The sequence below is a fragment of the Leuresthes tenuis genome, unplaced genomic scaffold, assembly GCF_036924035.1.
Source record: "Leuresthes tenuis unplaced genomic scaffold, fLeuTen1.0.hap1 SCAF_23, whole genome shotgun sequence".
Classification (NCBI taxonomy): Eukaryota; Metazoa; Chordata; class Actinopteri; order Atheriniformes; family Atherinopsidae; genus Leuresthes; species Leuresthes tenuis.
In genome coordinates, this window is record NW_027325377.1 from 4,183,840 (window position 1) to 4,197,942 (window position 14,103).

At 39.6% G+C, this 14,103-nt stretch overlaps 1 protein-coding gene across 1 annotated transcript; it reads left to right on the forward strand.

Moving 5' to 3' along the window:
* The first annotated feature begins 3,470 nt into the window (after positions 1–3,470).
* On the forward strand, positions 3,471–12,574 carry LOC140283205 (tetraspanin-8-like). The gene is made up of 9 exons (XM_072377918.1): positions 3,471–3,622; positions 4,745–4,801; positions 7,125–7,244; positions 7,403–7,477; positions 8,774–8,869; positions 9,082–9,198; positions 9,555–9,587; positions 9,699–9,782; positions 11,126–12,574. Exons 1-9 carry the CDS (start codon positions 3,563–3,565, stop codon positions 11,216–11,218), a joined length of 735 nt encoding a protein of 244 aa, XP_072234019.1. The 5' UTR covers positions 3,471–3,562; the 3' UTR covers positions 11,219–12,574.
* Positions 12,575–14,103: the final 1,529 nt, after the last annotated feature.

The window sequence follows — 14,103 nt, forward strand, 5'->3', positions numbered from 1 at the left end:
GTTTGCTAAGTGTTGATGCAAAAAGGTTTGGGCAGGGTCATGTTTACCAATGGGAATCAAAATGGGTTTTACCAAAAAAAGCTTCAACATTTGATTCAGTTCCATCAAATAATGTGATATTGATACAAGGTCAGTAAACACACTCGAATATAAGAATTATCCAGGAACTGACAAACACTACTAAATGACTTTCAGCTGTTTGAACATCAGATTTGATTTCATGGAAACTTTTATGCACTTAAAGTCAGGATTTATAGCACACTTATAAGTCAGAACTTTGGATATTGCTGCAGGCTGCATCCAGAAACACGATTTTCTTATCTTACAGTTGGAGAAACAAATGTTTCCATCCAAATATTCACTTAAGATTAGTCAGCTCGTCTCTGCTTTTCTTTGTTGGGGGGGGGGGGGGGGGGGGGGTTTGATTTGTGCATGATAACAGCTCTTTTCCAAGGATAATGAGAAACACTCCTTTGAATTATGGAAAAACTCTCAAGTGCACAAGAGAAAGGAAACGTACAAGCAGTTGTAGATATGTGGGAACATTTCTCTGTCACTGCTGGCTCTTGAATTAGAGCACTGCAACTCTACTGTAACTCTGCAGTTGTCAGTCCACCCTTTTCACCAGTTCTGCATGAAACCCTCTTGTGGTATGTGTTCTTCTGTGGGCAGGGTGATAATGAGTGGGCCCTGAAAGGGCGGTTTCCCGTGTTTGTTTTTCTCCTCTGCCAACTGGGATTTAAGGTCACCGTCCTGCTTATGAGTTCCATTGTTTTCTCACAACATTGCCTCATCGAAAATATGAAAGTATCACAAGATAAAACTACTGGGCAAAAGGAAAGAAACAAAGGAAGTGCCCAAAGAGAAAGTGTTATCAGTCACCTTGAGACTCTCTCTCTAAAACCTAATAATCAGGTTAGAAATCTAGGGGTAATATTGAACTCAGACCTGAACTTTAACAGCCACATTAAATCAATAACATCAGCAGCTTTTTACCATCTAAAAACATTGCCAGAATCAAAGGAATAGTGTCTAAAGCAGAATGAGAAAGACTAATCCATGCATTTGTCTCCAGCAGGTTAGACTACTGTAACGGCTGCTCACTGGGCTCTAAACGGGCCGTAAGACAGCTGCAGTACATCCAGAACGCTGCTGCTCAGTCCTGACTAGAACCAGGAAATACGACCGTATTCAGGTCTCTGCACTGGCTTCCTGTCGCTCAGAGAATAGACTTTAAATTAGCTCTGCTCGTGTACAAGTCTCTTCATGGTCTAGCACCAAAGTGCATCTCTGACATGTTAGAGCCATATGAACCGGCTGGGAGTCTTTTAACTGGACTTCCCAAAAAGAGCATTAAACATCTGCAGCTCATCCAGAACGCTGCTGCTGGAGTTTTAACCAGGACTAAGAGATCTGAACACATCACACCAGCTTTAAAATCTGTACACTGGCTTCCAGTCAGTCACAGAATAGATTTTAAAAGCCTGCTGATGGTTTACAAATCCCAGAACGGTTCAGGCCCAAAATACATCTGTGATATGTTCAGAGAATATAAAGCCAGCAGAGCTCTTAGATCATCTTAATTTTTGCAAGATTGGACAGTGTAGAGGTAAGATTGCCACCTTTCACGTGGGTGACCTGGGCACATGAAAGGTACTATCTCCAGTAGGGCAGGAACCCCTTATCCTCCCCTACCAGTGTAAGTTGCTTTGGATAAAAGTGTCTGCTAAATGCATAAACCAGGTTTTGTTTGTCATCACTAATTTTTCTGAACTATGAGTCACTGCTGATCCGTGGGCAGGTCATGCCAGGCAGCTGCAGTGCACACAAAGGTGTGCCACACAATCCCTTTCACAGAAAGCCAAACTGCCTCTTCGTTTAACGGAGGGCACGTCTGAAATGTCATTTCGCTGTTAAAGCCTCAATGATTGGCGAATGTCTAATCTTTTTTTTTAAAACATAGCACAGTAAATTGTTCATAACGTGTTCTATCTTGTCCATGTTTTGTCTTCAGGTTCCACAAGTACGTACGAGTTTGTACGTTTTCAGATAGTTCTCATAGATTTAAGGCATAGATCAGCCAGCTTTGTACTTATTCAAGTAATTCAAAGCTTTGAAAAGCACCTAATATCTGTCAGATAAAACCACTAAAATTGTAAAACTCCCCCTCCTTCTTCCTCTGAATGCAGCTCTGTGGAAAGCAACGGTTAAACTCTTCCCTTTCACTTTTCTTTTCAAAGACTGACACGTGTAGGGCTCTGACACCGTCTTAGCCTGAAATAAATATAACAAATATTATATAAATGACTTGATGAGTAAAATGCCAGAGATCACGCAAGTGAGCGATTTCACTGTGAGTTCACGGTCTTAGCCTACCTACAACTTTGGAATCCGCCGAGGAGTTTGTTTTTGTTCAACTTGAGTGCACAGTAGCGCTGACTGAGTGATACTTTTTGTCATGGCTCTGTGCACAAAGATGTCAGCTCAGCTTCGAACTCCGAGTTAGAGCATTGAGGAAAGTCCTGGCTGAGTGGCATTTGTCAGTTAAATTGACAAAAAGAGGTGCTTGCGGTTACGTTCTCCGCTGATGCATCTGCAGCATTATTAGACTTTTTCACAGCTAAGCCACAGCTTTAGCTTAACCGTCATATTTTGAGGTCATTTCCTCTGCCAGTCATATCAGTGGTGACTGACATTGTGTTAATGACACTTGTTGACATGAGTGCAGGCTTTTGAAGGACTGGCTGTATTCGCTCACAGACACTTTTACTGTACACAGGCATCTCCCCTGTCCTGCCTACATATTTTCTTTAAACTCCCTCCTTTAGACCCCAATGAAAGTTTGGGATTTCCAGTGTTAAAAGATGGGTTGAAGTAGGCCCTAAAAAAGGGCACAGTGGATACTGTATTCTCCAATTTCATGGCTTCAACTTCCCCAAGCTGTCGTGGGGTACAAGCAGCTCATTATTGCCTGTTTTTTTCTTCTTCTTCTTCTCTGACCTCCACATGTTTTCCTTGAAAAATGTTACAGGCCTCCCTCCCACACAAAGCGGGGGTGGGGTCTTCTCCTTCAGATACAGACACCATAGATCTAAAGCAGCTAGACAAGTGCCCACAAGTAGTGTGAGGTTTCCTTTTTATCCACTGCAAAGGCCATTAACCTGATGTATGTTCTGACATTTCTGTTTCCCGGTCATGTAAGAGTTAACTTTTTATTTATGTGCATTATTATTTGATATCTTATAATGATTTGCACTTTTTGAGGTTGATTAAGTGATTTCAAACATTTTTAGTACTGTACATAAAATACATTTCATACTCATATATCATTCTAATATTATATAATATAATGTATATGATATGAAAAGTTGTGAAGGTTTGTTATTTTCATGACATCAGCACGTTGCACCGTTTGGCTGCAGATCTGCTCTGTGTGCCATAGCTCTGCCTTCCCATCATTGACATACTCTGCTATTCAACACAGCACAGCACACACATCACCTTACTGTACTGTACGTGTGCACACGGCTTCTTTTCCTGAGTCAATCAGTAAAAAGTGAAGATGGGAAAAATAAACGGATGCCTCAAATGCCTTTTCATCTTCTTCAATGTTTTATTTGCGGTAAGTGGAAATTCTTTTATTCTTTTGTTTTTTCTCACTTGCGTGTAATTTTCAGTGAAATTTGGTGATTTTGTTTGGTTCTCCATCTCTTCTTTTCCCCCAAATTAATCACAGCAAAAGAGCAAACAAACTGAAGTAGAATTCATTTCTAAACATCATAGTTGAGATTACATGCTGCAGAAAAATGAACTAAGACAAGATTTGAGTGAGAAAAAATGAAAAAAGTGTCGAATTTGGGGATTTTCAACCTTTTTTTCTCACAAAGAAAGTGAAAAGGATTTAATTCAAAAGGGGTAAAGAATATATTATCATACAATTAGGGGTGAATTATATAAAAACAATTATGTTAAATACAAAAGATTTGACAATTTAAAATAAAAAGTGCTAAAACCTTTCTAAAACATTAACCTGCATTTCATTTATGTCCGGTCAACAGTCACTTCCAGTAACTGACACAAAAAAAGGTAGAAAAAAAATCCTCCTATCGACACCGCCCCCTCCCCCCCGGACTAAATTATATAATGTGTCTATGGTGGTGCATATGAAAGCCACATGTGCACTTATCAACTGTTCTGTTCACAGGCCAAAGTTGGCTCAGGTATTTAGCTCTCTGTCTCCCTCTTGTGTCTCTTTCTGAAATGACAAACATCGCGACGTGCGCGTGCTTTTAAATACATATCAAGCCTCTAAAAGGACAGATTAACTCTCTTGGAGATCCCTTAATAAAAAAGGCTCTTTTAAATGATAAATGTATTGATTGATACAATGAGTGTATAATATTTAAGTGTCTTTGAATGGGTTATAAGTCATTCATATATACATTAAACTATACATTCATATAGTTTAATCTACAGCAGAAAGTTGAAAACAGTTCTGTCAGATTCTCTTCTCAGTCAACACTTGTTTTTTTGTTTTATACAAATATAAACCGTGATTTAATGACTGAATCATGCTAGTAAACTAATTCACTTTGAGAGAAAGTGTGAAGTGAAAATGCACTCTCTTTAAAAATTGATTTGACAGTTCTTTGATGATTTCAGGCATGTCCTACGTTTCTAACAGTCTCAACCTGGTGGTTTTACTTAGTTAAACACTAACTAAGCTCTGTGACTCTGTCCCCAGATCATCGGATGTGTGCTGATGTATTTGGCTGTGAAAGCTACCGCCATCAGCATTCAGGTAAAGGATAACATTACTGTTGAACCCGCTTCATCTGTGTAGTCCAGTCAATAATAATTCAATGCAAATGTTAACTTGTTTTTTTGTCTATGAAAACGGCCTAAAATGGCTGATATGTAACTACGCCTTTGCCTCATTTTGGAGTCTGGCACATGTGAATATGCAATCTATCCCTGCCCCCTCCCCTAACTCCAACCTCCTCACTCCCCATCACCATCCACATTTCCCAGATGCCTTAAAACCGATCAATGTCAAGCAACCGTTCTCTTTTTCAACTCCCCATTTTTACTTCTGCAAAGCAGAGGGATTAGGCCTTGCGCTGACATACACACAGTAACAGTTGTTCAGTGTAAAAAAAAGCGTCCAGATTCATATCCACAAAACTCCAGGCATTTAAAAAAACAGCCACTTGAAGCTCTACAGCAGCTTGTGTGCTGCACTTTTTGCTCCGGCCCCCAAACCCTTCCATATCACAGTGAATCGGGACGTTCTCCTGGGACAGCCTGTGCAGTGATCAGTCTAGTAAATTTCCACCTTTCGTTCATTAGAGATTTCTATATAAAGAAATTTGGTGGCCAAAAGTAGAGTACTACGTTTGTATCCGTGAGAGTGGAGCTTGATCTGGGCATCATTTGCACAGTGCACACGGAGCACATTTTTACTTTACGTAATAAGTGCTTGTAGATGATTAAAACAAATTGAGCTAAAGACTGTTTACACAGAGCTGGGCAGTGGCCCAAATGTGTTGGAGGCTCTGGTTTCTTTTCTTAAAGCAGACACAGCTCGGGGAGAAGTTTCCTCTCTCGTTTGACAGAAAAACAGGATGTCTCTGGGTGTAGCTTATTCTATGGTTCACTGTGTCTTCCGTCTTCGTTGAACATTTTACAAACAAGTAATTGTTTTCCAGGATTTACAGTATGAGTTGAAACTTGGCTTTTTACCAAGTACTGACCTTTACAAAAGACCGCGTTTTCATCTGAGTTTCATCTAACTTTCCAATTCATGACAATCTGTTTAGAAGCTTGTAAATAAACACTTAAGTCACGTGTTTCATGGAACCAACCAGATGTGGAACTGCCTTCTGCTGTAACTTCCAAGAATCCCAGTGAGTCATAATGCCTTGGCCCCTTGATTGCCCAAACCCAGGAAGCTACAGGAAATAATTAGACCAAGAACAGTATTGAATTCCTTCCCCAAGTGGTCCAAAGCACGAATGCCAAAATCCTAAATGAACCGGTTCTAAAAAGGAGCCAGTTATAAATCTTGCGTATTTGTACAGTGATTACATGTGAGCTCTTGGTTCTGATGCATCTATATGTACAAATTCTCACTCAAAGCTGGCCCAAATCCACAATCACTGCTGGATCAGGACAGGCTTATCGAACAGAACATAAAAGCATCTTTGACGTCCCCCAGTTGAGAAGTGGGATAGTGTGGGAGCCTATGGCAAGACTCTGGATCATCATCCGTGCCACGACTTCACGAGCAATACTTCTGGATGACTAACCAGACAACACAGTCATTAGCACAAACTACACCGTCCTGTTTAGTGTGGTTTCAGTTTGTATTGTTGCTCATGAGTAGCACATTCCAGGATAATGTTTAGCACGATTTAATCAGCTCACACTAACACGTATTGAGTTTCAGTTAAACACAGAAACTCCGCAGGGCTGTTTTCACTCCTTTGTAGGATTATAAATCATTCAAGGAACCCAGTGTGACAGCCCCACAGGCACTGGAGTCAGAATCCCAGTACTTTCTGAAAGTCAAAGAACTCATCCAGTTCACATTCAGCCCCCGGTGTCTTGCTAGCCAAAAGTGACTTTATTTGGACAAGAGTGTGTAGCTGACGAGTGACACTTGAAACCTGGCTTTGAGGCTTAGTATCTATGGCGTTATTTCAGAGGTACGAACAGCACAGTGATCACAAGAACCCAAGTCTGTTTGAGAGTCGCCATCTTATGGTCATCAGTGGTACTGCATGGCACAGCTAACTGCAATAGTTAAAACTTCCATGATTAAGATGATAAATAACTTAAACAATAACCACATCTGAAAATGTCTTTTTATTACTCAACTCACACAATTATATTCCTTTTGTAACCAAACCTTTGAAGGTAAATAGTCCAATAGGAGTAAATTGGTCAACACAAAATGTTTTTAAACCTCTTTTTAATATATGGACTATATTTGTCAACCTCTACAAAGATTATTTATTTTTGAGAACACATAAAAGCGTTGATTTCATGGTATAGCAACCGCTTTTTGACCTTGGAGCTCAGCAGTAGATCAGTGTTTGTTTTGTCCTGTCTTGCCTGAGCAGTTGAATGCAATCGGAGGCCCCGGTGTGGGCTGGCTCTGGGTGATTGCCATCGGTGTCTTGGGCCTCTCCTCCTTCGGGATCTACGCTGCCTGCTCTGAGAGAGACCTGGCCCTCAAAATAGTACGTACAAGAGTCCTTGTTATACATGAAAAAGAACTCAAAGGGTAAATGAACTAAATTAAACTTTTTTTTGGTTTGTTTTAATTGTGGTCTGTCAGCAGTAAGCTCAGGAAGATTTAACAGTTCCATGATTGTTGCTCATGTTGGTTTATGTACAGTTTGCAGGTTTCATGGGCGTTGGGATGCTCATCATGCTCATATTTGGGATTATCGTGGCTGTCATCAGAAACAAGGTAAGATATAATATCTGTCTATCAGCTCCTCTATCTCGGTCTGGATTATGTTGTACTCTCATCTAATCTCTGAATGCTCGTACCTCCCTGAACTTCTGCACCCCCCCACACCCAGCCGATCTTTCAGGTCAGCCTGCTCCTGAGGCTGTAGCTCAGAGGGCCGCTGCACATTTTAAATCTCTCCTTAAAACGCACCTTTTCTTTGGCTTTTAATGTGCACAGATATTTTATCTGGGGTGGACAGTCTTTATTTATTTATTAAGTTTTATTGTGTTTGTTTTATTGTACAGCACTTTGGGAACCTTTGTGTTTATTTAAACTGTGCTTTATGAATAAAATGGATTGGTTTGGATATGTCCATCTGACCATTTGCATTCTTTACACTTTTGATCTGGATTTGAATAATTCTCACCAGTTTGTTTGCTAAATGAGATTACGTGGCATTTCCTCAAGAACCAAAGTGTTGGGGGGTAATTATGGGAAAGATTTTGGGTGAATATTGATGTAAGATCACACTTTTCCTGACCTCCTGAGTTTTGACAGCAAGGCCCAGCGGCTGAAGGATTCACCAGAGGCAGCCGATAACCAGCAGGTGCCAGTGCTTTTTGAGAGTGTCTGGAGAGACTGAAAGCCAATGTTGAAAATTAAGCTATAAGTTATGCTGCTGTGATAGGGACATAGGTTGTGATATCAGAGGTGATATCCTTGTAAAAGCCACCTACTGAAAAGATACGTTTGTGCTGGTAACTGAGTGGCTGAAAGTGGCAAAAAAGTCTCATGTGACCAATTTATTTTACCAAGAAGTCCCACTGTCCTTGGCAAGAGACATTTAATAGAAATTGATTTCAAGATTATAGTAGCAGCCATATACTATAGTAAAGGTCAAGTGCACAGTTGGTATCAGTGGCGTATTTCACAATTTATGACTAAGCAGAAAAAAGACGGCGAGCGTCCAGCCTGAGGATGCTAGTTGACAGACATGAAATGCTAATGGGTGACGGCGCCTTGCTAATGGCCAACAAGTAAAATAGAATAACCAATAGGCTGCTGCTTGAGACCCAAAGGTTTATGAGGACCCACTCTCTCTTGTGTTCAACTCAGAAATCTGACTTTAGTCTTTCTTACTGTGTATTTAGAGAAACTTTCAACGGAGAGCAGGTCTGTTTTTTCTTTCTTTGTCTGTTTTTAGTATCTGTCTACCTTGATACTAATGTCCTTCACCTTGTGTCTTGATTCTAATATCTTATTCATCTTTAGTTTTCCATTACATTAATGATGTTCTCTCTCACCTTGTAGGCAGCAGATGGCTTCAGGGGTGCCTCCATGGAGTATGTCGACAACTTAATGGCCACCAAAGAGTTTAGAAATATGCTGGAAGAAATGCAACAAAGTGTAATGCTCTTTGCACTATTTATCTTCATCTGGCTAAGCTATGTGGATGTTTGATGATGAATACAAAACTGCTTTATTTTTGTTCATATGTTCTGCATTCAAGAGTGTTTGTTCAAATTTTCACAGTTATTATGAGGACATTTTAAGAAATGTAAAAAAAAGTTGATAGACCCACTGAAAATAACCCCAACAACGCTCTCATGTGGCTGCAGGCCCACTGCTGTGGAGTGGTGAGTGCCAAGGACTGGGGTGAAACGATCCCCGACTCCTGTGCATGCTCGTCTTCAGGAGGGCTGTTTGGCTCATCTCCATGTGAATCCAAACCTCAGGTACATTTCAGAAAATGGTTTTATGATTTTTAATGACTGCATTAACATACAGAACAACTCAGTGGCCAAAGAGTTATTCAAAAGGTCACATTTTACTACAGCAAGCGCTTGAGATCCAAATCATTTTCTTAATTCTTAGTTTCTTAAACAGCTCAAATGGTGATATTTAAGAATTTCACCACTTCCTTCTCAGAGATCTGTAGCTTTAATCTTAACATCAGAATATGGTTCCACCAGCACACTCAGGCATCTACTTTGCATCTTTTTTATTCTTTTCTTTAGATATTCTATTTTTTTAAGATACCTTTAACCTGTGGTTCTTACCACATTTTGCTCTTGTTTTTTTTTTTTGACAGGGAACCTCTGGTCCGACCAAGATCTATGCACAGGTATGCTATCAACCAGCCAAGCAGTCAATCTAAGCACCGTCCACTTTGCCACCCTGTCATGTTTCCAACTTATGACTTGTTTTTATTTCACCTGCACTGTCCCTTCTGCAGCCCTGCAGTGAGATCATCTTTTCATTGGTTGACATAGTCTTCAAGATCGTCATGGGCATCCTCTTTGGATTTGCAGTCACTGCTGTAAGCCCCACTGTCCTTTCTGCTTTGTTGTCATTTAGCTTCATTTAGCCCACATTTTCTTCACTGAAATTGAGCCAATCACAGTCCCATTCAAACTTCTCTTTGTAAATCTAACAGAGTGGTAGCTTTCTACAATAAAACATTAGATAACCTCTGATTAGAGTGACGCCACTCCTCTGGTAACTCAAAATCTCAAGTGAATTTGTCCCAAAACTTTCTATCAGTCCTAAAGATAAAAAAAATAAGCCATACAAATCAAATAACCTCCTTTGTGGAGGCAATAAAGTTAGATATTTAATGTTTCAAATGTTCTTGAGGTGGATGTTGGAGACACATCTGCAAATTCAGAGTGTGAGACCTTGACGATAATCATTCAAAGAGATGCATCTACAAACTAGTTAGAATCAGGCATTGTGCGTTGTAGTTTGACCTCAGTTAAACTCAGTTGACCTCTGGAAGGCTCTGTCCTGAAGCATCTCCCTTTGTTCATACGCCACATCGTCACATGATTAGAACTAATGCAGTATGAGATCACATCACACATAGGATTTTTATGGTTTAGCATATGAGAGCAATTAAAGCACAGGAATATAACTGTAAAACAGGGTATATCATGAGATAACAACTAAAAGCTTTAACAGTGAGTGGTTCACTTTAGTTTCTTCTTAAAATCTTGTGTTATTTTGCAATGTTAAGAATGTTTTAATATTCCTGTGTTTATACATATCATTGACGTAGCTTGGTTGCTTTAGCTTGATGAGAAGGTTGTATTAGAAAAATCAAAGTATGGTCAGTCAGGTTAGATATTTTCAGGCCCATGCAGATCAAGAGCAGTCAGGCAAACAGAATGGCACAAACATGCCTGGACTTAATGTTACAGATCCTCCACAACTGTCATGACAGCGATAATGAATGAGGTGTCATCACAGGAACCACTCATTTTTCTTTTACATTCCCCTCATCATCGTGTGCGCTGGAGAAATTAAAGCTCTTCTTTCTCTGTAAACATGTTATTATATGTTGTGATCTGAAGAAAACCAGATAAATTAACTTGCTAAAACAAGCTGTGTTGTCTCGATAACAGAATGATTAAAAAAAACCTCCTAATGTCAAAGAAACCAAATGAATAATTGGAGACAATACAGCTCTGTGCTTCTATAACGTCAAAAATGAGGATTTAATTAAAAGCAGCTCAAACCTAAAAGTGGGAAAACGAGCTGTCCTTTAGCTCCCACACCAGAGATAAGATGTGGTTAAGTAGGTTTGAACCGATGCCTACCATTTTATCTGCTTCACGTGTCACCTGTGTCATTTTCTTACTGACCACCTGTTTGTCCTTATAGCTGCTGGGCCTGCTGATCAGCCTCCTGATGATATATCAGATCAAACGTCATGACAACATGGGAGGCGCCTCCATCGCCATGAAGGGCTACTGAAGTTAACATTTCACTCTTGGCCCCTCATCTTTACCCTCTGCCCTGTAACAAGAGGACTCAGTGGCTAAGACACAACTTATTATCCTTTTTCTTTTTTGATACTGTCATTTATACTCTTTAAGAGAGTGAAGAAAAAATACAGGAGGTGAGAATATTATGTGGCATGTTGCAGGAGGGTTTCTTTAAGGAGGAGAAGTTATGCCTAAAATATAAATTTTTTGTCTTTGTAATGTTGAACATACTTATGAACATCTATTTTTCTAAAATTGTTATTCCTTTTGTATTATCTGACAGAATGCAGTATCTGTGACATTGTAGAGAAGATGTGAAAGATCCTTCTCCTTTTCTGATTTAAGCTCTTTAAACCAGAGGACACCAGGACTGATGGGGGCTATTTTTGGCTTAGGAAGGTCAGTCAGGATCTCTGATTGAAAGTCAAAAACAGAACCTAAAGCCTGTAATAAATACTGCCATTCCCAAAGTTCATGAGGTCAAATATTAGAGGCAATATTAGGCAAATATTATGTTATTATTAGAAATTTAGGACCATATATACACATTTTGTTTTAATTTTGTATTGCATTTTTTCTCCAAATGTTTAGCTAGGCTTAGACAGACAAAAAAATACTTGGTTAGGGTTAGAAAGACATCATCATCTGGGTGAAATTGTAAGCATTTCACCCAAATGAGCACGTAAAGAATTCAAGCTTACTGCATATTTGTCAGAGCAGCCTATTAAATGTTAAACGTTGAATGTAGGAAGTTTTTTGTTACCTCTACCTTTACACTCACTGATTACAAAGTAAAAGTGTCTTTCAAAAGTGGCTGAGATCCACAGTAAAATATCTCAAGAAGGTATAACTATTCTACATGCTAATATCCCCTCCTTCTCCCAAACATGAGCTTTAATTGCTTTAAAGTGAAACGTGTACTGCAACAAATCCGCTAATCTCCATTGTTTTTTTTCCATTGTGTAACTTTAAAAACTTTGAGTTTGACCAGACTTTACGGACTTTAAGCTACTTGGCTAACTGTCATTAAGCTAACTTGCTGACTGTCCAAAAGGCTTTTTTTTTTTTATTACCTGAATGAGATTTGTTGCACCAACTGCTTTCCTATAAATGTCTGCACATGACCCATCTGTTGCTGAGCAAATGATTGCCAAATAAATAATAGTCCTTAAGAAGGGAGAAATAAAGTAAATTGGATGTGTACAACACAGATGAAAGACTTTTCATGTTAGTTTGGCAATGTTGTGGGGCTACAGAATTGTCAATATTACTTTATTGTAATGTTCTTTTAATCCACATTAAATATGCACTGATGATTTGAACGATAAATGTTTTCTGAATTCTTTCTGTTGATGTGCAAAAACATTTTTTCAAGATGAAATTTCCTCTTTCCTATAGAAGAGCAGGGATCAAGTGAAAATGGACTAGTATATATATACTGAGGACTTAATGAGCAAATGGACTGCAGGTGAGGGGGAGATGGGCGGGGAAATGAGCAGATTGCATGGCAGGGAAGAAAGGCAGGATCTGAAATGACAGGAGAGTTAGTGAAGTGACGTGGAACCAAAATGAAATAAAAACAAACTAAGAGTTAGTGAAGCTACGTTACAGAAAACATAACAAGTATGCAGGCATGAAAAGTTTTAGCTCATCTTGAATTGGATGGCAGCAACTTCACTCAAAGTTGGGATGTTTCCCACTGTGCAGCATCCCCTCTTCTTTTAACAACACTCCGTAAACTTCTGGGAACTGAGGAGACCAATTTCTGGACCTTTGAGATTGGAATTGTGTCCCTTTCTTGTCTAATACATGATTCGTGGGTCCACTCTCATATTTTGTGTTTCACGATGCTGCAAATTTTTCAAGCGGCACAAGATCCAGAATGCAGACAGGCCAGTTCGGCACCTGGACTCTCCTCCTGAAAAGTAATAGATGGAAGCATGGTGTACATATAATGATCCTGTTCCTCAAGTTTGTTTCATGTAAAACTCCAGCTGTCTGAATCACTGTTTTTTGAAAATGTGCGCATACTCCAATCAGCCCCAACATCAAAACCACCAACAAGTGAAGTTTAACTGTTCATTTTATCAACATGTACCTCCCTACCTACATTTTTCTCATCGGTCACACCCCGGCATACGGCAGCAGTACTCGCTCACAGAAGAAGACTGTCAGCAGGACCTCAGTGTGTTCACCCGGCCCCTGAGCTCTGATGGGATCTGATGCTACCTCTGGGAAGCAAACTGACACCAAAAACTCATCCTACAAAGGGTCCAAAGGATGAATTGCTAACATCCCGATACCAGAAACTCTGGGTCACCCTCAGATCTTATCTGTCCTCACCCCGATTGGTCAGAGCTCTTTTGGCATCACGAGGAAGAAATGCTCAGTGTTAGGCAGGTGGCTATGAAAGCTTTCACATCTTTTACAGACAGCACCATCATATAATTAAAAAAGAGACAACAATGAACTCTGTGAATAAACTCTCCAGCTTTAAAGCCCACAGACTTTCAGGGATGTTTGGCTCAGGTTACTTTGATGGCCACCCTGATGATGATTGATCCACGCTGTCTTTAACAGTTGGAGAGTTGTTCTGTTCATGAAATTCTGCACCATTTTTCTCCAAGTATCCCTTTGCTCACAAGCCAAAGGATTTAATCTGACTTTAATTTTGCCAGTCCACAGATGTTTTACATCTTTAAAATGTTCTTCAGAAACTTCTGATGCTTAGCTAATGCTTAAATTTATTCTTTAATATTGTCTAATCGTTAGAACTTATATTTTTAATCATTCTCTTGATATGAAGCTAAGTTTATAAGAAAACGGAAAAGGATTTTCTGTTGTGCTTATCAGATAACAGGAGAGTTGTTGCAG

Bases quoted from the DNA above. Each gene is read 5' to 3' on its own strand.
- LOC140283205 (XM_072377918.1), top strand. From the start codon at position 3,563: ATGGGAAAAATAAACGGATGCCTCAAATGCCTTTTCATCTTCTTCAAT. The intron at 7,478-8,773 runs GTAAGATATAAT...CTCACCTTGTAG, and splicing joins TGGCTGTCATCAGAAACAAG to GCAGCAGATGGCTTCAGGGG. The intron at 8,870-9,081 runs GTAATGCTCTTT...ATGTGGCTGCAG, and splicing joins TGGAAGAAATGCAACAAAGT to GCCCACTGCTGTGGAGTGGT.